Raw genomic sequence first — 23,893 nt, 5'->3', positions numbered from 1 at the left:
TCCTTGCGGGGGGGGGGGGGGGGGGGGGGGGCAGGGGAACACGCATCCAGGGAGTCTTTGAGGCCAGGCAGCCAGGTGGGCATCTGAGCCCCAGGATGTCTACCCTGACCAGTAGGTTCTGAAATGCAGGGGAAGGGGGGCTGAAGGGGAGGGGCAGCCAGGACCCTTGGGCTGCTAACCTGGTGACCAAAGATACTGATCCCTAGTATCAAACCAGTGTATGAGACCCTGTATCACATCGGCTGTCTGCCCAGAAAGTAGCTCCAGAACATGGGGGCGCCTGACCCTGGGCATCCTGTCTTAAGACTTGTGGAGCAGGTGGAGAGGGATTTGAACTAAAGATGTGCAGGCTCCCAGTTCAATGACAGCACCTCTCTGAGCTCCCCCTCTGTGATTGCCTCCAAGAGATGAAGGACTAAGGGCTTCTGGTCCAACCATTCATAGACTGCCCTGCCCACTTTGTGGGGGGTGGTGAGTTTAGCCTCCTGAACCCCAAGGATAGTCCCCATGGATGCCTGGGGGTGGGGATATAAGAACAGGGTTTGAATTTAGGCACTGAATTTCAGTGCCAGTCACATACCTGGCTAGAGGCAGGCACAGTGAAAGAGTCTGGTTTAAAAAAAAAAAAAAGGCTGGTGGGTGGAGCCCTGAGGCCAGAAGCATTGCTGTCAACACCCCTGGGGTCGGGGGTGGGACTAAGGGGTCAGAGATCTAGGCCAGGCAACCCCTGGCAAATTTTCTAGGATTCTGTGGACACTTCTCTGAGAAGGGAGCAGGTGCAATGAGCATCTGGCTGCGACTCACCTTTTTACTGTTGCTGCCGCAAGCCCTGGGGCAGCCCTCATGGCCTGCTGCAGCGGCCCTGGCCCTGCGCTGGCTCCTGGGAGACTGGATCTTCTGTGTGCTGCTTGGCCTGGCCATGCTGGCACAGCCCTGGCTCTACATCTGGATGCCCCACTGGCTGAGTCTGGCAGCTGCGGCGCTCACGCTGGCTCTGCTGCCTCCACAGCCACCCCCAGGGCTGCGCTGGCTGCCTGCGGATATGGCCTATATCCTCAAGATCCTCCACCTGGGCCTGGTGGTCAGATCGCGCATGAGACGTCACCCGCCTGACACCTTTGTGGATACCTTCGAGCGACGAGCACGAGCACAGCCGGGCCACACACCCTTGGTGTGGAAGGGGCCAGGGGGCCGCTCAGTCACCTTCAGGGAGCTGGACGAGAGGGCATGCCAGGCAGTGTGGGCCCTGAAGGCCGAGCTGGGCGGCCTCACAGACTTGCTTGGCGGGGAGTCGGCTGCCCTCCTGGTGCTGGAGTCCCAGACCATTCCAGCCTTGGGTTTGTGGCTGGGGCTGGCCAAGCTGGGCTGCCCAGTTGCTTGGATCAATCCGCATGGCCGGGGAGCACCCCTGTTGCACTCCGTGCTGAGCTCTGGGGCTCGGCTGCTGGTGGTGGACCCAGGTGAGGACCCCAGAGGCTAGCAGAGGACGGAGGGTAAGGTAGCAGGGGACATACATGGAGGACTGCTGTTCAGAGGGTCCTGATGAGGGAGCTGGGCAAGGAGCTCCTTGCTTCCTACCTACCCTCACAGGCAATTAGAGTCAAAACTTAATTGCTAAAAAGTAATTTTGGGGTTACCAGAGGTTATTTTTTAAAAGATTTATTTATTTATTTGTTTGTGTATTTATTTTAGGGGTGCCATGGTGGCTCAGTTGGTTAAGCCTCTGCCTTCGGCTCAGGTCATGATCCCAGAGTCCTGGGACTGAGCCCCGCATTGGGCTCTCTGCTCAGTGGAGAGCCTGTTTCACCCTCTGCCCCTCCCCTGCCTCCCTCTGCCTGTGCTCTGCCAAATAAATCTTTTTTTTAAAAGATTTATTTATTTTAGAAAGAGTGAATGGGGGAGGGGCAGAGGAAGACGGAGAGAGAATTCTTGAGCTGACTCCCTGCTGAGTGTAGAGCCCCATGCAGTGCTGTCATGTTCCAATCCAAGGACATTGAGACCATGACCTGAGCTGGCTCAGTATAACCGCCTGAGACCCCCGGGTGCCGTGTTTTTGCCAACAAATACTAATTATGGGGCTCTTTACAGAAGAATGTCCATGTTTTTCTCTGCCAGCTGCTTCCCGTTTTGCTTGCAGTAGGCTCTTCTCCCCTATACTTGGGTCTCAGGTCTCACCCCTCCTGACCTCATCTATGGGCTTTTCCCCAATTTCTCTTCTGACCCATCCCTGCAGAACTCCGGGAGAACCTGGAAGAGGTCCTTCCCAAGCTGCAGGCAGAGAACATCCGATGCTTCTACCTCAGCCAGTCCTCCCCAACACCAGGAGTGGGGGCCCTGGGGGCTGCTCTTGATGTTGCACCCACCGACCCGGTGCCCACTGACCTACGTGCTTGGATCACACCACAAAGTCCTGCCCTGTTTATCTACACCTCTGGGACCACTGGTGAGGGTGCCCAGCAACCCTAGCCCTGACCTCTGAACCCTAACACTGCCCTAACCCCAAGCTGGACATGTGCCTCAAACTTGACCTCTGAAACCCATCCTACCCTTTGATTGTGACACCTGGCCTGAACTCTGATCCCCAATGTGTTTTGACTGGTCAGTGCCAGAATCCTGCCTCTGACCAGTAAACAGCCACTGAAACCCTAACCAAGCTTTGGAATTTACCCTCTGAGCCCCAAATCCAATTTTTTTTCCCTGAGCCCACCCAGAAATTCCCATACTTGACCACTCTCTAAGAGCCTCAAGCCCCTCACTGCAGACCTGACCACGGTGACCCACTTCTACCAGCTGTCCTCTCACCACCCACCCTTCCCACTCCATTCCCAAGGGCTCCCAAAGCCGGCCATTGTCACACATGCGCGACTGCTGCAGATGTGCAAGATGCTGTCTCTGGCTGGGATCACAGCTGATGACGTGGTCTACACAGTCTTGCCTCTGTACCACGTGATGGGGTTTATCCTTGGGGTCCTCGGCTGCCTGGAGCTCGGTAAGCCCTTTTCTGAAGACCCCTCCAATCCATGGGACCTCCAGACTCAATGTCAGGGTGGTACTTTCAGGGTAACAAGGCCCTACACGTTACCCAGCACCGAAGTTTTACTCTTGACAAGGGACACACAGCAGCAGGCCCCAAGGCTACTTGAGCAGAGACTTGGTCACTTAGACAGTCCCTAATGGTTTTGCTGTTGTCAGAAGGAGACAGGCTGGTATGAGTGTTGAGATCGTCAGTGACGGTTAGGTGTGCACCAAGCATTCCACTGGGCTTTCTTCCTGGACACCTGACAAGCAATTCTGACTGGGAACTCTCCAGTGTTTTCTTTCTGAGTTTTTATTTAAAAAAGTTTTGAAACGTACAAATTTCTAAATATTTCTACGTGAATCCTCATGTGCCCACCACCAAGCTTCAGCTACCACCAGTACTTTGCTTTCAAACATACACGGTAAAAGTAGAGAAGAGTTTGATGTCTCACATATCTTCACCCACTCTTGACAATTGTTAACATGTTGCCAATCTTTCTTCATGTTTTCCTCTATTTCTCAATTATTTTATAACAAATCCTAGACACTGTATCTTTTTGTTTGTAAGTTTTCAGTATGTATCTCTAACATATAAGGACTTAAGAACTGTCACCACAGTGATATCACATCTGACAAAATTAACAGTAACTCTAATATCATCTGATGCACAGCACAGGTCACGTTCAGATTCCCCCAATGACACGTCTGTGTTACAACTGAAGTCCCCTCACTGCACCTGCTTGTTTGGCTTTGCTCCTCTTTCTCCTGCATTTCTGGTCAGACTGGAAACTTCCTCTAGAGATGTTAGATTGAAGTCAGTTATTGATGGCAAGAACCTTGGTGGAATCCCGTGTACTTCCTAAATCATTACACTGAAGGCAGCTCGTAACTGTTACCCTACCTTAGAGAGGCTGAGATGAACTGGGGAGCAGTTACGGGTGTTATCTGTGTATGTATGTACACATAATGTATGACACAGTTACATTAGCTTCAGGTGCACAATGTAGCAATTAGAGAAATCTATACTGCGGGGGAGGGCTTTAATTGGAAAACTCCCCATCAACCTTCCCCCTGTGGTTTTTCCAGCTCTTGAAGACCTTTCCTGAATCAGGCATTTCATTACAGGTTGCAGAGTTGTCACTTTCAAGACCAGCATCCATTTTCACACAGAAGGCACTATATTTTACCTCCCTGCCAAAAATACAGCCACACTTGCTACCTTCCCAGGCACACAAGCAGTTGTCCCTTTGGGTGCCAGGATGATAACATTTAGCTCGCAGGGTTTTGTTGAGGATTAGGGTTGAGGTAGGGAGTGCCTTCCACAAAGCCAGCTGCAGAGGAGGTGAGCAGCTAAGAAAGGATCACCTTCCTGGAGTGATAAGTAGTGGCCTGTAAAATTTATTAATCCATGTGTCCATCCTCCGAAACATCCTTCCACCATCTACTAACGCATCCATCTAACGTACCTCCTCACCCAACACCCATCCATCTGTGCCACCACCTATCCATCTGCCCACCCATCCCCCCACCTATCTGTCTGCCCAGCTAGACATTCATAAAACATTTATCATAATAAATGATTAACATCCATAGCCCTTATTTTGCAGTGCTCACTTTGTACCAAGTATTGAGCTTAGTATGCATCCTGAAGACAGAATTCAAACCCATGTCCACCTACGCTCTTCTCATGTAGGCAGTCCTTGCTGGGTCAGGGACACACAGTTGAGCTCCAAATCCTGTGCTTCAGAGGGCCACAGTTAGGTAACCAAAGCAGCTTATCACAGTGGCATGGAAGCATGACCTAAAACCCTTTCTCTCCCTGCTCAGGAGCAACCTGTGTCCTGGCCCCCAAGTTCTCTGCTTCCCGCTTCTGGGATGACTGTTGCCAGCACAGTGTGACTGTGATCCTGTATGTTGGCGAGGTCCTGCGGTACCTGTGTAACACTCCACAGGTGAGGGGCTGAGATTAGGGCTCCATGGCGAACACCTCAGGTGTGATCCTAGATGTCATCTCAGGTTTCAGAGAGATTCAGGTACAGGACTCAAGCAAGATCCCTTAGGTAAAACACCTCAGGCAACAGCCACAGATAATGCAGCCCACACCATCATAGCTCCTGTGATGGTCAGCAGTGCTGCTTTGGGCAGGTGACTTCACCTCTCTCAGCCTCAGTGTCCTCATTTGGAAATCGAGGATAGTAACTCAAAGGGGGTATTTGTGAGAATAAAACACATATAAAGTGCCTAGAACAAAGGATGGCTCGGGGTAAACTCACTAGATGTAAACTTACACAGCAATAAAATATGGATCCCAGGTAAAATGCTTCAGATAACTACCTCCAGGTAAGGCCCCCAGGTGTCTCCCTGCAAGTCACTCCCCGGTTTACCTCCAGGTAAGGGCTCCTAAGTAAACCCTCCAGGTAACCTCTCTCCAGGTAAAAGTTCCAGGTACTACCCCTATATAAGATCCCAGATATTTCCCCTAGGTAAGCCCTGGATAAGCCTTCCAGTCACCCCTAGGTAAGCCTTTTAGGTAAATTCCCCCCAAGGGAACCTCTGCAGGTAACCCTCCAAGTACAGACTCCACGTAACTACTCTCAAGTAAGAACCTTTGGTAGACTTCTAGGTATAGATGCCCCCGCCCCCATCACCTCCCAGGTAAGTCCTCAGGTAAGGACCAAGAGATAGCCTTCATAGGTAAGGGTCCTAGGGCACACTCCTCTTCACCCTTCTTGGGATGTCCCCACAGCGACCAGAGGACCGGACACATACAGTCCGCTTGGCAATGGGCAATGGACTCCGGGCAGATGTGTGGAAGTCCTTCCAGCAGCGCTTTGGCCCCATTCGGATCTTGGAAAGCTATGGCTCCACGGAAGGCAACATTGGCTTCGTCAACTATCCAGGGCGCTGTGGGGCCCTGGGCAAGATGAGCTGCTTGCTTCGAGTGAGTGGGTTGGGTGGGACAGTGGCCCTGATGGAGGCTGAGCCCACAGGACCTCTACTGACACTTCCCCACCCCCCGACTCAGATGCTGTCCCCCTTTGAGCTTGTACAGTTCGACACCGAGGCCGAAAAGCCTGTCAGGGACAATCGGGGATTCTGTGTCCCTGTGAGGCCAGGTACGTTCCCTGGGTGTGGGAAGGGCGGGGGCCATCTGCTCCTTGGCTGGAACAAGCTTTGAGGTCAGTGCCCAGTGGTGGTGTCTGCTGCCCTCACCTGTGTGACCACTGCTTGGGGCCCTCTGCCTCTCAGCTACTCAGCTCTGCCTGACTCCTCTGCCTCAATCCCTTGCTCTGCTGGGTCTCTGAGGGTTCATCTGTGGAAGTCATGTCCTCCCAGGCATCAGTCTCTGGTCCAGTACCTTCTCCTAGGGTCTTCTCTCCTGGTGCCATGCGTGGTCTTGGCCATATCTTTCTTACTACCGCCGTCTGTCTCTGTCCCTTGTCCTTCCCTTGTTATCCTATTTCTAGTGAGCTCCCCAATATCTCCTGTCTCCCCCCCAACTTTCTCTCCAGGTCTCCCTCTGTCTCCTCTTTGGCAGGCTCTCGGGGATGAAGAGTCTACCACAGCTGGGAACCTCCGGCCGGGGGCTGGTGGGCTGTGCGGTTCCTGGCCAGGGATAAGGCCCTAATTCCAACTCCTACCCCCAGGGGAAGCGGGGCTTCTGCTGACCCAGGTCTCGGGCCACCAACCTTTCGTGGGCTACCGCGGGGCGCGAGAGCTGTCGGAACGCAAGCTGGTGCGGGATGTGCGGCGCAGGGGCGACGTCTACTTCAACACCGGTGACGTGCTGGCCATGGACGAAGAAGGCTTCCTTTACTTTCGCGACCGCCTTGGGGACACTTTCCGGTCAGGGTCTCGGGCGGGACTGTGAGGGCGGGTGGCCAGGACTTCTGGGTCCTTTGGAGGAGCCAGGCTGAGAGGGCGGGACTTCCGGGCCCGAGGGGCGTGGCTCCCGATCCCCCCAAGGGGCGTGACTCCCGACCCCCCTCTCCTTGAGGGGCGTGGCTCCCCGATTCTCGAGGGGCGTGTCTCCCAGATCCCGAGGGGCGCGGAGCAGGGCAGAACCAGCTCCCGGATGCCGCAGGAGGAGGGGCTTGGTGGGCAAGAGGGCGCCTCGGCTTTGCCAGGGCTGCTGTCTCTAGCACTGGTCCAACCCCACAGATGGAAAGGGGAGAACGTGTCCACGCGGGAGGTGGAGAGCGTTCTGTCGCTCGTGGACTTCCTGCAGGAGGTGAACGTCTACGGCGTGTCGGTGCCAGGTGCGGAGGGCTTGTCTCCTTTTAAACCGCCAACAGCTTTGTGGGCGGAGGGGTGTTATCCAGAGTTCACGCGGTGAGGGGGAGCTGCTGGAGCAGAGCCAGTGAGCAGAGAAGGGCCACGTGAGATGGTCAGCCATGGGCGCTATGAGGTGGGTGACCCCGGAATGACTGGTGTGTTCCCCAGGTTGTGAGGGCAAGGTGGGCATGGCTGCTGTGCGGCTGGTCCCCGGCCAGACCTTCGATGGTGAGAGGATGTACCAGCATGTCCACACTTGGCTCCCTGCCTATGCTGCACCCCATTTCATCCGTATCCAGGTGAGCTCTGGGTGGCAGAAGCAGGTGGAGGGGAGGTCTCGGCCGGGCGCTCACAGTCGGGTTATGCTTACTGCCCCTGCAGGACACCCTGGCGATCACAAGCACATTCAAACTGGTGAAAACCCGTTTGGCACGCGAGGGCTTCAATGTAGGCATCATTGCTGACCCCTTGTTCGTGTTGGACAACCAGGCCAAGGCCTTCCGGCCCCTGACGCCAGACATGTACCAGGCTGTGTGCAATGGAACCTGGAGACTCTGATCATTTAGCCAGTCCAGAGGACCTCTGAAGTGGTAGTGCCCAGTGCTGACTACCACTCCCATTTGCAGGGTCACCTCCCCCCACCCAAACCTGCTGAGGGTCATCATGAATCCTAGCCTGGCCAGAGAGTGAGATGATGCTAGGCCCAGTAGCAGAGTGAGAATGAACTTGGATGTGTACACAGATGTCTACTACAGATGTAGGGGCCAAGGGCAGGTGGGCCACGTCGGCAAAAAGGTTATTTTGTGTTAAAAGCAATAAAAAACTAGGAGATTCAGGGGTGCCTGGGTGCAGCGGGTTAAAGCCTCTGCCTTCGTCTCAGGTCATGATCCTGGGGTCCTGGGATCGAGCCCCTCATCCGGCTCTCTGCTCAGCAGTGAGCCTGCTTTCCGCACCGCCCCCCACCCCACCTGCCTCTCTGCCTACTTGTGATCTCTGTCAAGTAAATAAATAAAATCTTGAAAAACAACAACAACAAAAACCTAACAGATTCAGAAGCTCTTTATCTCCCCCACAAATAACTACATTGTGACAGGGAGGAACCTAGCAAGGCCTCTTTGATCAAATTCCTGTGTCCTCTTGTTCCTGAATGGTCCAAAGACCACTTGTTTACCAAGTATTTACTCTTTCGTCTTCCTTTAAGTTGCATTCTTCCCTACTGAATTCCCGGACCTCTATACCTTTCTCAGTTCAGTATGACATGTATACCTCATTTTGCCTGTCTTTGGAATTTTATGGCTGTATGTATTCCACATACGTACCAATTTAATTTGATTTTCTCCTGTTAACATGTCTCATGTCCATCTGATTCTTAGTCAAGCCAGAAAGTCCTGGAACGACAGAAGAAATTCTTCCTCTCCAACAGTGGATGGAGATACAGGCAAGGACTTCAGGGCCTAGTGCACTCCAGAGATCTTACTTCAGGGTTCCCCCCACCTACCATCACCCTGCCATGGACCTTGGCAAGTCTCAGGGAAAACCTCTCTCTAGACAATGCCACCAATGTGGGAGGAGCCAGCAGCCTCAGAGTCATTCCAGGGTTGAGACATAAGGCTCACTCTAACTGTAGATCTTTTTGTGGCCTCTGATGGGCTGACTCCAGGCTGGCAGATGTGGTATGGTCTGGAGGGTGTAAGAAGTGCTATCATGGTGATACGACAATGACATCGGGCCAAGCCCAGAAGGATGAGCAACAAGTAACGGGAAAGAGTGTCCTTGGCAGAGTGCACCTGCAAAAGCCCTGACGCAAGTCCTGTGGGGAGGGGTGTGGAGCACATCAAGCCCTCTAGAAGATGAAATCAATGTCCTAGGGTCCAAAAGAGCCTGCTGGGCACTGTGTGTACTGTAGGCAGGATCATGTTTTTGCTGGTTTCAGAAAAGTATAGTACACACTATCTCAGGGGCTTTAAATGTTAGTTGATCATTACCTAACTACATAGTCTGTGGGCCAAGGAAAAGTGAGTACCAAAGCCTTGGGAAGTATAGTCCTCAATGTCTCAAGAACCAAAAATGCTTCCCTGGGAATTAGGATAAATACAGATAGGAATTTCAGGGCACTGAACCCCTGGGAAGTAAAATCCACCCCATGTCAAGGGCTTTAGGTGCTGCCTAAATGTGGATATGGGAGGAGGGGAGATCTGCAGGGTGTGTTTAGTGCTGGGGAAGGGGACAGGCATAGCTGACGACACTGCAGGGCGGGACAGGATGGGTGTGGCCTTCACTGCGTGGGAAGCAGGATGGAGCACATACACATGGCCAGACACTTGTTCAGATAGTGTTGATATTGCCGAGACCCCAGAAAACACAGGTCTCCTGTGAAAGTGCACTGCCTGCTTAAGCACCCATGTGCCATTAGGAAAGGGTTCTACCCTTAGGCATCTGCCATTGTGGGAGGAGGCTGTGGCCTGTGCGGACCCCAGAAAAGCCCCTGCTTCCCCAAAAGATGATGCCAAGCTCTGTCCCTCCCTTCCATTTGTGTCTGAGTCAGCAGCATTGGCGTAGCGGTCACCTGTTTGTGAGCATCGCTCTGGGCACAGTACTTCACCACATGCACAGCTGGTGTAAGTGTCCACACTGCTGCCGGTGGGTGTACCAGCGAGTGCCCAGGCAGGAGGCAGAAGCCGTACAGTAATTTGAACAGGGTAGATTTGATACATAAAGCTATTAATTACAGGGGCACGTGCGTGGCTCAGACTGTTGGGCATCTGGCTCTTAATATTAGCTCAGGTCATGGTCTTAGGGCTGTGTGATAGAGCCCCACATTTGACTTTGTGCTCAGCCAAAAAGATTTAGAAATAGTTTTTTTAAAATTAACTATAAGGACGCCTGGGTGGCTCAGTGAGTTAAGCATCTGCCTTTGGCTCTGGTCATGATCCCAGGGTCCTGGGATCGAGTCCCACATCAGGCTCCCTGCTCAGCGGGGAGCCTGCTTCTCCCTCTGCCTGCTGCTCCCCCTGCTTGTGTGCTCTCTAACAAATAAAATCTTAAAAATAAGTTATACAGTTATTAACTATAACAGAGAACTAACTTAAAATTCTTCAGCTGAGAGAATGCCCAATGTAAGAATAAATTTTCAAGTGGGAGCCCTCTCCTCAAGGTTGGAGTTCAGACGTTGTTGGGGAAGATGTGTTTGCAACACACCAGGAGGCAGAGAGATTCTCTGGGTTGCCCAAGCCAAGCCAAAAACACCTTGATGTGGTGGGCCAAAGCGATAAGCAGGCGTGCAGATGATTTAAGGTGCCACTGCAGATACAAGGCCTACAGCATGAGGTATCTGCTGGGAGAGGCACCGGGAAGCCGCTTGCTAGCAGGGTACCTTGGGGTGCATGGTATCCATATCAGAAGGGCTGTGGTGAGGTGGCGACTGGGCCAGGCCAAGGCTCTGAGCTTGCCAAAAGAAGGCCTGCTTTGGGCAGAGTCTCCACATGTACCACTGCTGTGGTGGCAGGAAGAAGAGAAACAACTTGTGGTTCCCTCCAGTGCCCTCTACCACTGACCAAGCTCAACAACGTGCTGACTGTGGAGGAGAACCGGCTGCAGGGCCCAGCCCACCAGAGCAGACAGGCACCGGTATGAAGCAGAGAGGCGATACACTGGTAACTGCAGTGGGCTTGGGCTGTTTTCTAATCTTTTTGCTTTCACAGATAGTTGCTCGGTTTCTGTACCTGTCTTTTGGTGCTCATAAGCATTCATGTTTTTTTTTTAAAGATTGTATTTATTTGTGTGAGAGACAAAGAGATGGGGTGAGCGGGAGGCGGAGCAGAGGGAGAAGGACAAGCAGACTCTGTGCTGGGCAAGGAGCCAGACTCGGGGCTCGACCTCACAACCCTGAGATCATGACCTGAGCCAAAACAAGAATTCATTTGTGGGGTGCATAGCCAGGAGTGGAATTGCTGAGTAAGAGTATACATAGGTTCAGCTGTAATACATACAGGCAAGTTTTCCAAAGTCATTATTTGTTTTTTTCAATTCTTATTAATACTTTTATTGAAAAATACAATCACCATTTTATTTCATACCCCATTCATCCCTGGATGCAGGCCAGTTTTGTATTTTTGGCCACAAGGAGCACTAAACCCGTTAACAATACGTGGTTGCATTACATTTTCTGTGTGCTACTTTATTTATTTATTTATTTTTTAAAATGTTCCTTTTTTTTTTTTTTTTTAAAGATTTTATTTATTTATGTGACAGACAGAGATCACAAGTAGGCAGAGAGGCAGGCAGAGAGAGAGGGAAGCAGGCTTCCTGCGGAGCAGAGAGCCCGATGCGGGGCTCGATCCCAGGACCCTGAGATCATGACCCGAGCCGAAGGCAGCAGCCCAAACCACTGAACCACCCAGGCGCCCCATCTGTGTGCTACTTTAAAAACTGCCACAAATTTAGTGGCTTAAAACAACATCCATTGATTAGCTCACCGTTCTGCAGCTCAGAAGTCTGGGAGGCACTGGCGGGGTTGTCTGCTCAGAGTATCACAAAGCTGAAATACGACGGCTGGGGAGGCTCTTATCTGAAGACCTTGGAGTTATCTACTTCCACACCCATTCAAGTTGTTGGCAGACTGCAAAGCCTTGTGGTGGTAGAACTGAGGTCTCTATTTCTTTGTCAGCTGTCAGCAAGGGTTTGTTCTGACCTTCCAGAGGTCACGGTGGGACTCCCTCTATCTTACAAGCCAGCAGTGGTGAATCAAATCCTTCTCAGGCTTCCGATTTTTTTTTTTTTTTTAAGATTTTATGTCATTTATTTGAGATGGTGGTGAGGGGGGCAAGGTGGAGAGTGGCAGAGGGAGAAGCAGACTCCACTGAGCAGAGAGGCCAATGCAGGACTCCATCCCAGGACCCTGGGATCATACGCAGATGTTTAACTAATTGAGCCACCCAGGTACCCCATGCTTCGAGTCCTTTGGACTTCCTTTCCTGTCACCAGCCAGAGAAAACTCCATGCTTTAAGAGGGTTCACGTGGGGTAACTAAGCCTGGGTGGCTTAGTCGTTCAGTGGCACTGCCAATATTCTGACCCGTGGAAAGCAGAGATCAGGATTCTTACACAGAAACTTTCCATTATGAAAGTGAAATTTCTAAAAAATCTCAAACGTGGATGGGCACTAGTTTTCTATCTGCCTGCAAACAGAGGCAAGGAATATTCTCCTGGGCTGTCTGCACCTTCCACACCAAGACATGGGGCCCGGAAGCTTCAGGAAGGGTGGAAAGGGGCAGTTTCTGAGCAGCCACCTGGGGCCACTGAGATCCCAGGGGTAGGGGGAGTCCTTGGCCTGTCAGCCTGCATTGGGTCACAGCTGGGGTCTCAGAGCCGGGAAGTCACCAGGCTTAGGCAGCAGATTCTAACTCGGGCCTCATGGGGTGGTGGAAGGAGGATCAGCTTCTTTCTACTTACGCCCAGGTGGCTGTTTGGGGGAGACTGAACTGGGACAGGGGAACCTCCTGGGAACTCTGATTCACCAGTGTCCTCTGCTGCCCCCAAGAATCATAGAGGCTGAGCAGCCCCGGGGAAGGCTGGAACCAGAGCGCTGGGAACTGTGTGCAGGCCCTGGAAGCTCCCAAGCCCGCAGGATGAGGACACCTTCTCGGGCCCTTCATGGGGCTTCGGGTCGGTGGCTCTTCCTGTGGATGACCAGTTGGGACTTCCAATCAAAGCCACGGCCGCAGTCCCCACAGAGGTGGCGCCGCTGGCCCACGTGGCCCTTGCGGTGGATGACCAGCTGTGACTTCCAGCTGAAGCTGCGCCCACAGTCCTCACACACATAGCTCCGAGGGCCTGGGAGCATGCGCCGGGGGGGCCGGGGTGTGCCCAGCTCCCGGGAACCCAGAGGCAGTTTCTGAGCACCCCCGATGCCCAGGGCCTGTGGACCCTGCCCTTCCGCATGGGTCCGGTGGTGGATGACGAAGACTGATTTCCAGTCAAAGCCTCGGCCACACAGCTCACAGGTATAAGGCTTCCTTCGCAGGGCACCGGCCTCCAGCCCTGTTCCCAGCATTGCCCTGGCAGACACAGAGGCCCCAGACGGGCCCTCCCAGGTGACCGATCCCGGGCCCTGGGGTGGCTGGGCCTCTGGGCACTGGGGTGGACCCTCGCAGTGGCTCTCACTTTCATCTCCTGGGGGAAGGAGAGGTGGCAGTCCCAGTAGCCCAGCACCCTTGACATTGGCCCACCCTCTCCCATCAGGTGTGTGGGGGTGGAAAAGCTCCCACCCCAGCAGAGAACAGATGGTTCGGGTCACATGGAGAAGAACTCACCCGGGTGGAGGCTTCTTCGACCCTCTGTCCCCGTACGCAGTGCCCCAGGCTCCAACTCCGCCCGTGCCTCCGGCTGGGGGGCTGGTATTCCTGCTGGGGTGAGGGACAGTCAGGTAGCAGTCATGGCCTAGGGGTGGGTGAGGGCTCTTACATATTGGCGGGGGTGGGGGCCCTGGTGGGTGACAGGGTGCCCTCAGGTAATGAGCAGGAACTCAGGTAAGCACTGGGAGATGTATACAGGACAGGGCTGGGCAGAGTGCCCTATGGTTAGGGCTATGCAGATACTGAAGGAGGGGTGATGGCTGGTCCTCACCCAGGGAGACCACCGTGCCATACTTCTCCAGCATTGCGTCCCAGTACAGTTCCTTCTGTGACGGGTCCAGTAGCCCCCACTCCTCCTGTGGGGATACGGCCCATTACCCTTGGTACCTGTCCACCCCCCAACCTCTGCCTCGCCTGCAGTGCACTCTGCCCATGTCCCCTGGTCATGACCTTACTCATTACCTGAAGTAGCCGGCAGGCTACCTAAGGCTCTTTTGCTCGCTAAGGGTGAAGCTGAAAAGGGTGTGTGAAGGTTGGGAAATAGGGCAGAGAGGAGCTGTCCTTCAGCTCACTGGGGGGATGCTGCTAGCACCTATTCCCCTCAGAAGCCCCATTCCATACTCTAGCCAAAGAGAGTAAAGCTGAGAACCCCTTAATGGGTTCTGGAAGAAGCTGAGGTGGGCAGAGATATGACTATCCCCACCTCCGTGCCCTGAACAGTGTGCTGCATTGAGAACAAAAGGCCTGGGGACCCAAGGGAATCCAGCCACCTCTCCCCAAGCCTCTGATTACAAAAGTAACATAAATCCTCTTTGGGGGAGCTGCTGAGGGCCATCAGCATTCCTAGATGTGGGTGCCTAGCTTTGGGGAGGTTTAGAGCAGGAAAACTCACATTAGGAAGTACAACCAAGCATCTCCGCGCTCAGAGTGGAGTGTGGGTGGGGTGGTGGGCTGCGTATGGCCTGCTGCCAAAGGGTGAACTCTGGTGGTTGGAGCACAACCGTGTGGTGGACCCTTGTGGACTATACCAGGGCATGCACTCCCTGCCCCTGCTTCTGCTCTCCTTGCCTCCCCAAATCCCCATCTTTGCTGGGGTGGGAAAAGTAATCCTGCCAGGCAAACGCCTGCAGGTCCAGGGACGGGGAGGAGGCAGCCCCACGAAGCCACAGCCAGAATGCCACAGCCAGAATGCGGCTGGCTGGAGCTAAGTGGCTTCGGAGGGTGTGGCCTGCCCACCCAGCTTTCGGGCACTGTGCCATCAGACTGTGGAGAGAGCCTGGAGGAACATTTCAGCCTCCAAGCACATCCCAACCAGCTCTTCCACTGGGAACGCTCCCCAGTGGAGTGGCTTAGGAGCAAAGCTGCTGGGAAAGGACAGGACCCCTGCTGTTCACACTCAGGAACCAAGCAACCAAACTCTCCAGGTAGCAGGGGCCTCTGTGGGACTTCCACGCCCAGCTGGCCGCAGCCCAGGGCTGGCTGGCCAGCCTTCAAAGAAAGCCTCAAGAAAGAGGTGGCTGCAGATTATTTCCTAGAGGAAAGCCACCTGTTGTGTGGAGGGGGAGGGGAAACCAAAAGGGAAGGCCAAACTGCTGTGTGGTGCTCAGGCTTTCTTGTCAAGGTTCACCATCTTGACCCACGTGCCCATGAGGGTTCAAGCCCCCGAGTACCAGTTTAAGACTGCTAGGTGCTGGGGTGCCTAGGTGGCTCGGTCATTAAGCGTCTGCCTTCAGCTCAAGTCAAGATCCCAGAGTCATGGGATCAAGACCTGCATTGGGTGAGCTCCCCACTCAGCGGGAAGCTAAGCCTGCTTCTCCCTCTCCCACTCCTCCTGTTCCTGTTCCCTTTCTCACTGTCTCTCTCTCTCTGTCAAATAAATAAATAAAAACCTAAAACGAAAACAAAACAACAAAAAATTTACTTAAAAAAAAAAAGACTGCTAAGTGCTTCAAAATCCCTGATTTCTCTGTAAATGAAGAAACCAACCCTTTCAGGTGTCAGTCGCAGATTCTGTGGCCTAAGGCCCAAATTCTTCCCAATTTTAGAGAGACCACCAGCCTGTCCCTGTCCCTGAGGATCTGCAGAAGGGACCCTGATACCAACTCCATTTCTGGGCAGCAAAGAGCACAAAAGCTGCTAGCCAAGAAGCCTGAAAAACTGGCAGGGCAGAGTGGCCACCAAGGACACGCTCCTCCTTCTGGGTGCCTGTACCTTCCACCTGGGGCTGCTTACCTGAATCCTGGGGGGGTGGAAGGACGCGGAAGCTGGTTCCCGGTGTCCAGGGTGCCCCTCGTGGCACTGGGCTGGAACTGGGGGACTGGAAGATGCTAGGAAATGAGGCAGATGAGGGTCAGGGGCCGGTCATGTGAGCCATAGCAGGTGACCTGGTGTTGGGGCTGCAGCCTTGGCCTTCCTCTGCTAGGAGCCAGGAGGCTACTATGTGTGCCATTCACATGGCAGGCAGCCTGCCAGTCCTTTCCTCCTGCCTCCTGGGGAACCAGCTCTGCAGTCCTTCCGGAGTCCTCATCCCATCTGGGGACATTCACCTTCCTTTTAGGAGCCCCCCAGACCTCGCGCAGCTCCCACTCTCACCCATCTCCTGCCCATCAGCATCTGGCTCCTCCTTCACACGGCAGCTAAGCTGGGCAGACCTCTCCATCTGGGTGTCCTGGGATCCCTCCCGAGAGGTGGCCCCGAGAAGTTCCACTGTCCCTGAAGGGTGGGATCTCCCCAGGGACTCCTCTGTCTTCTGTGCTGCTGGGAACACCACTTGCTTCAGGACACGGGCTGTGATCTGATGGGGAAGAGGAAAGTCACAAGGGCTCTCATGTGGCTCTGTCCCTCAGAGAAGCCAACGATGGCCACACTCACCCAGCCCAGTAGCTGCCCAGGGTTATGCTGCAGGCCCTCCACCAGGGCTACAGCCTCCTCAGGGCTGCCTGGCCGCTGGCCCCGCACCCAGGCCTGGATCTCGGGGGGCAGTGTGCTCAGAAACTGCTCCAGCACCAGCAGCTCCAGCATCTGCTCCTTGGAGCATGCCTCCGGCCGCAGCCACTGGCGGCACAGCTCTCGAAGCCGGGCCAGGGCCTCACGGGGACCTGCCACCTCCTGGTAGCAGAATCCTCGGAAGCGCAGGCGTGCTGCCTCAGGCTCCTCCAGGATGGCCACGGCGTCCACAGAGGGCAGGCGTGGGGGGCCCAGTGGGGATGGCATTGTTGTACTGGGTGTCTTCTTGTAGCCAACAAGAGGGACCTGCAGGAAAGGAGGGGTCAGGGTGCGGGCTAAGAGGCCATGGCAAGGGTAGGGCGGACAGGCCCAGCCCAGGGGGCTGAGGCTGGTTGAGGAAGGGCTCTGGCCCAGGGATGCATGAGGCTGGGAACGCTCGGTGGAGGGAGGGATCACAGAAGCTGGCTGCCGACGGAACTGAAGGCAGAAGGAAGCCTTTCGGCTGGACGCTCTGGAGGCAAGCTGTCCAATGGAGCTTCCAGGAAACTGCAGGAGACGATGAAGAGGAGGCGAAAGGAGTCAACGCGGTCTCCACGGTCTCACTCAGAAGCTGAGTAAAGTGACAGGCAGGAGGAGGAGGGGCAGGCAGCCAGGGACTGGGTGAGGGGGAGCAGTGACGGTGGAAAGAGGCCGCAGCAGGACACAGGGCCGTGCTGGGCTGTGGCGGAGTGTGTGTCCCCACGATCTCCAGATCTCCGGGACATGGGGACATGCTGACGGAAGTGGGCCCCCCTGCGGGGCCGGCTAGGAGGAGGAGGGACGTCTGCATCACGGGGCGAGCCAAAGGCAGTGTGGACTCCAACACACCGCGCTCGCTGACCCCAGGGGACTGGGGACGGCTCGCGTCGCCCGAAGCAAGCGTGTGACAATCACAACAAAGCAAAGCTACGAGGTGCGTGGGGTCCTCAGCGGACACTGTGTCCCGGCCGTCAAGAGGGTCTGGGATGAACTAAAGCCACCTGGGGGGCCCGTCAGACCAGCTAGACCAGGTCTGACCCCCCCCGGAGAACGGCCCCCAAAAGGGAGGGGTAAGAAAAGGTCCTGCCGGAGGAGGGGGAACGCCGTTCCGGGTGGGAGGAAGGGCCCGGGCCGAGGTGGGAGATGGGGCGCGCGGGGCGCGTCGGGAGGTAAGCGGGCGCTCCGAAGTGCGGGCAGCGCGGCACCGCCGCGTCTCCCCGGGATGCAAAGAGCCGCGGCCCTCCAGGCCCCGTCGGCGCTCACCTCCGCCGAGGCGCCGGCACCAGAAAGCCGCCTCTGTGAAGAGGCTCCGCCCACCGCCCCCGCGCGTAGCCATGGCGACCCCGCCCTGGCCAACCACGCGCCTGCTCGGCAGGTCCTGCCCTCCCCCCCTTCGGACTACGTTTCCCGTGAGACTCAGCAAGCGAGAACGGGCGCGGCCTCCGCCAGCGGATGCTCATTGCCAAAGGCCTCTCACAACTGAGAAGAGCTCTGTTCCTCTCAGAGAAATGCGAAGAGTCGCAGACTGTGGGGGCCCCCTTCCCGCTCTGGCGGCCGCTCTTCCTTTGCGTCCGCGCCCTGGACTCACCAACGGCCGCGACGGACGGTACGATAGACTTCTGCGCGTGCGCATAATAGCTCCGGCGCCTATTGGCAAGCGAGGGGGGGTGGGAGGAGCGTGGCCTCACGGCCGTCCTGAGCTAGCGCCCCACCTAGGCCGCGTTCTAGTCGCGAAGCAGTCCTCTTGGTGACCGCTGGAGGACACCCCCCCTCCCTGTTTCCAAGGCAACGGCCAGAGCGTCGCTGGGTCCTCCCCGGAGGCCGGAAGTGACTGCGGGAACAGTGCAGTTCGGCCGAGACTCGCCTCCAGGTGGTTCCCGGAGGAAGCAGAGGCCGGCCCTATCTGTGGACTTTCTCCGCCAACCCCGGGAAGGACTCCAGCGGGGATGGTGCTGGGGTCCTTATTCGACCTCTGCTGGGTGCCCTGCGGACATCGAGAACAAGAACCAGGGTGGACACATATTTACAGAAGATACTGTCCCATGATTTATACTCTCAGGGTCTCAGACACGTCTTCAGATGTCAGTACTGCAAAGTGAGGGACGAAGGTTTTTGTTCAGCTTATGGGACGCCGCTAACCTTTTACATGGGGTACCAGAACGAGTAAAAGTACCTTCAGTTGATCTCAGTAGCCAAGAACCACACTGTGGAAAGGGGTGCTTTGCTTTCAGAAACCAAATATTCGGTCCTAAATTGCATATGCCTGTTTTGATTTCTTGGGATACTTAGTAATCCCTAGCTGCTAGCACTCAGTGAAGAGCAGTGGTCGTACACACTGGATGCTCTGAGCATCTGCATGGGTGGGGCCTGTCAACTCTTCCACACATCATCAGACTGAGCTGTTTTGGGTGGGGATGGGGGACTTAGATTGTTTCTCTGGAACTGTATGGATTCCTCAGAAATGTCTTTTCCACCATGGTGAGAGCTAGTGCTCTAATAGCTACTAAGCTGTCCCCAGTCACCTTTGCTTTAGGTCCCTTCTCCCAGGGGGCTGCTGCTTTACAGGATTTCTGGAGTTATGCACTATAAGCCTGGTGGAACCTCTGCCCACTTCCCCCAGGGCCAAATCAATATTTAGCTTTCTCTAAATCAGAGATAGATCCCACATCTGCTGCTAGTTCCAGAATGCCATTGCTTCTAGTTTCACCATCCTCGTTCTTGTGGGTTCATATTTTTAAATACTCTCATCTCTGTAGCTCCAGTGGGTTTCTGAACCAAGTGAAATGCATGTGTTCACACCACTATCTTGCCTCAGAGAGCTCAAGGGCACTGTTACCCTCAGCCTATTCAGGATTAAGGACTAGCCAAGAAAAGAGAAAAAAAGAAAAGGAAAGGAAAGGCGGGGATGGGGGTGGGGAAGGAAGGAAGGGAGAGAGAGAGAGAGAGAGAGAAAGAAAAAGAAAAAGACTAGCCTAACAGGACAAGGCTCAGCATGACCACAGAAGTTTAGTGGAGGGCAGTGTAAGGCTCAAGATATGGGGGAAGGCAGATAATCATGGTCACTATTCCCCTAAGGCCCCAGTGTGGGCCACTGACCATTCCTACGCACTGGAAGGGGCGAGTTTGAGAAGGGTAGAGGAAGTGAGGCATAGCAGGGGCCAAGCACACAAGTGGGAAGGACCTCAATAAGTGGGGAGGAGATTGGTGAGGAGATGGCTCAGGACATCAGACCCAGCTCAAGGGGTCATGAGAGCTCCAGGAGCTCCAGTCCAAGATGAAGAAAAGGTTGCATATGACTTGAGCCACGTGCTGCTTGACATTTGCCTTTGCCTCTGAATCCCATGGGCTCCCAAAAGCTATCAAAGTGGGGGGTTGTCTGCATTTCACAGCTGTGCAGACTGAGAATGGCACCCTCATGATGCCATTCTAAAGGAAGATGGGGGTGAGGCCAGAGTGTATACCAGATCAGAGGAGAAAGGATGAGTCCAGGAGGGAACAGTGGCTCAGAGGCCTGTGGGGTACCCAGGAGGTGCCACAGAGGACCTGAATCTAAGGGTCTTTGGGAGTGGGTTCAGCAAGAATCCTCGCTCTGCAGGAGTTTCGAGGTTCTAGAATAAAAGGTCTGGCAATGCTGGGAGGAGACAAGTGAGTATGAGAGAACAATTTGTGTGGTCATAGTATATGACACATAGCTGCCAAGTCTTGGAGATGGTGGGACTAGACAATCCACCAAACTGGAGTCAGTGTTTCTGGCCACTCTTGGTGACCCCAGCCTAGATTCCCTGGCCTGGATCCACAAAGACTCATATCAAGATAGAAGTCCTGTTTGGGGCCACCCCATGCTATCCTCCCTACTAGATCTCCTGGGCTGACCCCACACTTCTGGCTACCAAGGGAGTAACAGATATCACAGATACCCAGTGGACCTCAGACAGGCTACAGACCTACCCTTTCACTCTCAGAATGACATGGTCAAAGCCAAGTGTCTGCAGCTCTGTCACAACACAGTGATGGCAAGTATGCAGTCTGCTAAGATGAAACAGGCATCAGACTGTTACTGTGCACACGTTTGACAAATTTTTATCAGGAAGCCTCTCGGGACTGTGATGTTAAACCCTCTGACCCAGGACCTGGAGGCTGGGTGGGGAGGCTGAGGCTGTAGACTTCCACAGTGCCCTGCAAGGATTTACACAATGTGCGTCCATTCAACTTCCAATTTTGGGTCTTTTTTTGTTCCCAAGTAAAGAGACCACTACCACCCTTGGGTTTGAGGACTGAGGTGAGGTGAGGATGGGCCCTTGTCTGCTGAGGACCACAGGGAGAAACCTGGGCCCCACCCCACCCATCCAACTCAGTGTCCCAGGATGGGAGGGTGCACACACACATGGCCTTAGGTGACAGCAAATCCTCTTTCAAACTCAGGGAAGTGAACAGGTGGGCACTTGCCCACCAGACCCTGCAGAAACAAGTAGTCCCATCTGGTCTCTTCCAAACCTGTTGTTGTAATCACCTCTTGTCAGGGCAATGGGGACACACAGGGTCCTGTAGCGGTGCCTTTGTTGACAACGGGACATGGCCATTGCTGAGGCTGCCATGAGAAACTGAATAAAAGAACATGGCTCAAGAGCCACCACCTTGATGTCTGTCTTCCTCTGCCCACCCAGGGGACCGCCACCTCTACTTGCCCCACCCACTGGGAGACTGCCATGTGCACGCAACCAGGCCTGACATCACCCAGCTCTCATACCAAGAGACCAGAGCACGGGTGCCAGAGCATGGGGGCAGAGTGGTATGTGTGGATACTGGGCCTGTGGCCCGGATTCAAGTGCTGGCTCTGCTGTGTACAACTCATCCCCTCTCTCTGCCTCAATTTCCTCATCTGTAAGGTGGGGATACCAGCCACAGTAGCCTGGCAGGTACTACTCAGTGTAGTACAGGTACTGTGAGTGTAGCCTCACAGGCCTGGCAACTGGCACACGTTGGCACTAATCAAGATCCTGCCTTCAGGATGCTGCAAATAGCTTCTGTAGGCCTGAATCTCTCTCTCTCTCTCTCTCTCGTGTTCTTTGTCCCAGAGGTGGAAGATAGGACCTAGACCCAAGGTCAATCCCAGACCCCCACATGAGCTCCTGTCCACTGAGTCTACTTCCAGGAGATCTGGAGGAAGGAGACCTTGGAGGACTATCCTGAGGGTTGGCCTGGTGGCCAGTTTGTGCATGGGCAGGGGAAATGTCGAGGGCTGCTTCCCCAGCATTCCAGCTCTCCCCGCCTCACCTGAGCACCCACAGTCACAATGGGCATGAAACAGCACTCTGACTCCCAAGTCTCTGCACTACTGAAGTCCCAGCATCCGAATGGGGGAATGATCCCCCAGATATTTCTGCAGCTGGAGTGAGCCGTGGCTGAAATGGCAAACATCATCACACGTGCAGATGGAACCACAGTGCACATACGGGTCTCCTCCAAAATGTGGATACGGAGGGAACACAGCTGTGTTACGACAAGCCAGGGAAGGCTGGAGCTGTGAACTCAGGCTTCAGCAGGCTTTGAGACTGCGGCTAGACGGGAGGCAGGAGTAGGCCCCGCTTCCCTCCCCAGTGAGCCCTCTGATGAGGCCACCGAAGAAGGCCTGGCCTGAGGGCAGAGGCCTGCCCCGTGCCGGGGTCTTCGCACAGGTTTCTCTCCTGTGTGGATCCTCTGGTGGTGGAAGAGGGCCGGGCGTTCGCGGAAGGCGCGGCCACAGTGCGAGCACACGAAGGGCTTCTCGCCCGTGTGGATGCGTCGGTGGCTGAGCAACACTGCGCCCTTGGCGAAAGCCTTCCCGCAGTCCCCGCAGCGGAAGGGCCGCTCGCCCGTGTGCAGCAGCTGATGCTGCGTGAGGTTAGAGCTATGACTGAAGGCGCGGCCGCACTGTGCACAGGCGAAGGGCTTCTCGCCCGTGTGCACACGCTGGTGCTTGAAGAGAGAAGAACCCTGGCTGAAGGCGGCCCCACAAAGGGCACAGGTGTAAGGCTTCTCCCCCGTGTGCGTGCGCTCATGCTGAATCAGGTGTGAGTTGCGGCAGAAACGGCGGCCACACTGGGCGCATGCGTACGGCCGCCCACCTGCGTGGATCTTGCGGTGCTGGCTGAGGTTGGAGCCATGGCTGAAGGCCTTGCCACACTCGCCGCAGCGGAAAGACTTCTCGGCGGTGTGTATGCGCTGGTGCCTCACCAGCGAGGAGCTGTGCCGGAAGGCCTTGCCGCAGGCCGGGCACGCATATGGCGTCTCCCCACTGTGGATGCGCTGGTGCTGCGTCAGGTGTGAGGTCTGGCTGAAGGCCTTGCCGCACTGCGCACACTCGTAGGGGCGCTCACCGGTGTGCGTGCGCAGGTGCTTGAGCAGGTCGGAGCTCTTCACGAACACCTTGTTGCACGCCCTGCATTCGAAAGGCTTCTCCCCAGGGAGGAGGCCAGGGCCCATGTGGAGGGCCTTGCCCAGCTGATCCCAGGCTGGGGGCTCCTGGGCAGCAGGGTGTCCATGAGACTTGTGGCCAGCGGGACTCTTTCCTCCTTCCCCAGAGGTGAGACCAGCATCAAATTCTGAAATTTTGGAGAAACCTCTCCGAGATGCCTCCCGCCCACATGCTTTTAGCTGCTTGCCTGGCATGGGGCGGGTCACAAGGGCCTTCTCCTTAGGTGGGCAGTCCTCAGCTGGCCTCAGTGGGGAGGTCAGGCGCAGACTGACACTGGCCTCCCCACTGCCAGGACCTAGCAGGAGCTGTTCCCAATAGATTACAGACACCCCTGTGGGTTTTTTCTCCTGAGAGGGGGAAGTGCCCTGCCAGCCCTCCAGGCTCTTCCCGTGCTCACAGATGCCAGTGAAGGGGAGAACTCTTGTAGATGCTGAAGGGGAGCCATCATGGAAGGACCCTGGCAGCTCTGCTTCTGCTGGAACAACCCTGTCGTATGCCAGATGACGGGAACCTAAAGGCACAGAAATGGCAGATCCTGGGTCACCCTGGCCAAGAGGGGATTACTGGGCCAGGCCTAGTGTTCAGGCAAAGGGGATGCCAAGGATGGGGAGAGGAGCAGTAGCCAGACACCAGTGTATGTCATTCCCTCTGGCCCCGGGAACTCCTCAAGCTTGCTTTTCCTCCTTACACTAATGGCTACCTGATGTTACAGGCTTTACTCACAAACTCATTTCCCCAGGCCTCTCCCCTGGCATGGTCAACTCCATGAGAGCAGGACCAGGAACATCCTGGGAAAGGCTGCGCCCAGTGCCTGGAGTGGGCTGCTCTGG

General features: G+C 55.1%; 3 protein-coding genes across 8 annotated transcripts in view; 1 reads left to right on the top strand and 2 right to left on the bottom strand.

Annotated features, from left to right (window-relative positions):
- Positions 1-430: 430 nt before the first annotated feature.
- On the top strand, positions 431-8,177 carry SLC27A5 (solute carrier family 27 member 5). The gene is made up of 10 exons (XM_032324635.1): positions 431-1,460; positions 2,234-2,443; positions 2,831-2,989; positions 4,846-4,970; positions 5,765-5,959; positions 6,044-6,134; positions 6,666-6,864; positions 7,180-7,277; positions 7,462-7,592; positions 7,675-8,177. Exons 1-10 carry the CDS (start codon positions 782-784, stop codon positions 7,849-7,851), a joined length of 2,064 nt encoding a protein of 687 aa, XP_032180526.1. The 5' UTR covers positions 431-781; the 3' UTR covers positions 7,852-8,177.
- A 3,806-nt stretch (positions 8,178-11,983) lies between these two features.
- ZNF446 (zinc finger protein 446) lies at positions 11,984-18,373 on the bottom strand. Of its 5 annotated transcripts, none has more exons than XM_032324784.1 (7): positions 18,198-18,373; positions 16,517-16,897; positions 16,238-16,439; positions 15,878-15,972; positions 13,917-14,001; positions 13,604-13,696; positions 11,984-13,463 (listed from the first exon to the last, which is right to left on the bottom strand). In XM_032324784.1, the coding sequence occupies exons 1-7, from the start codon at positions 18,240-18,242 to the stop codon at positions 12,943-12,945; spliced, it is 1,422 nt and encodes a 473-aa protein (XP_032180675.1). In that variant the 5' UTR covers positions 18,243-18,373; the 3' UTR covers positions 11,984-12,942. The 5 variants fall into 5 exon arrangements, with proteins under 5 accessions (XP_032180675.1, XP_032180676.1, XP_032180672.1 ...); XM_032324785.1 differs by having other exon boundaries at positions 13,604-13,693; XM_032324781.1 differs by lacking the exon at positions 13,917-14,001.
- Positions 18,013-23,893, bottom strand: part of ZNF324 (zinc finger protein 324) — a 41,331-nt gene continuing 35,450 nt past the window's right edge. For both annotated transcript variants that reach the window (XM_032324703.1, XM_032324702.1), the window contains exon 4: positions 18,013-23,574. In XM_032324703.1, coding sequence (XP_032180594.1) covers positions 22,139-23,574 — 1,436 coding nt within the window. In that variant the 3' untranslated portion in view covers positions 18,013-22,138. The remainder of the gene's footprint in view (positions 23,575-23,893) is intronic.

The sequence above is a fragment of the Mustela erminea genome, chromosome 19 (genome assembly GCF_009829155.1).
Source record: "Mustela erminea isolate mMusErm1 chromosome 19, mMusErm1.Pri, whole genome shotgun sequence".
NCBI lineage: Eukaryota > Metazoa > Chordata > Mammalia > Carnivora > Mustelidae > Mustela > Mustela erminea.
This window is presented reverse-complemented; position numbering and strand designations above follow the sequence as displayed.

Bases quoted from the DNA above. Each gene is read 5' to 3' on its own strand.
- SLC27A5 (XM_032324635.1), top strand. From the start codon at position 782: ATGAGCATCTGGCTGCGACTCACCTTTTTACTGTTGCTGCCGCAAGCC. The intron at 2,444-2,830 runs GTGAGGGTGCCC...TCCATTCCCAAG, and splicing joins CTACACCTCTGGGACCACTG to GGCTCCCAAAGCCGGCCATT. The intron at 6,135-6,665 runs GTACGTTCCCTG...TCCTACCCCCAG, and splicing joins CTGTGTCCCTGTGAGGCCAG to GGGAAGCGGGGCTTCTGCTG.
- ZNF446 (XM_032324781.1), bottom strand. From the start codon at position 18,242: ATGCGCACGCGCAGAAGTCTATCGTACCGTCCGTCGCGGCCGTTG. The intron at 16,440-16,516 runs GTGAGTGTGGCC...CTTCCCCATCAG, and splicing joins CTGGGCAGCTACTGGGCTGG to ATCACAGCCCGTGTCCTGAA. The intron at 15,973-16,237 runs GTGAGAGTGGGA...CTCATTTCCTAG, and splicing joins TGCTGATGGGCAGGAGATGG to CATCTTCCAGTCCCCCAGTT.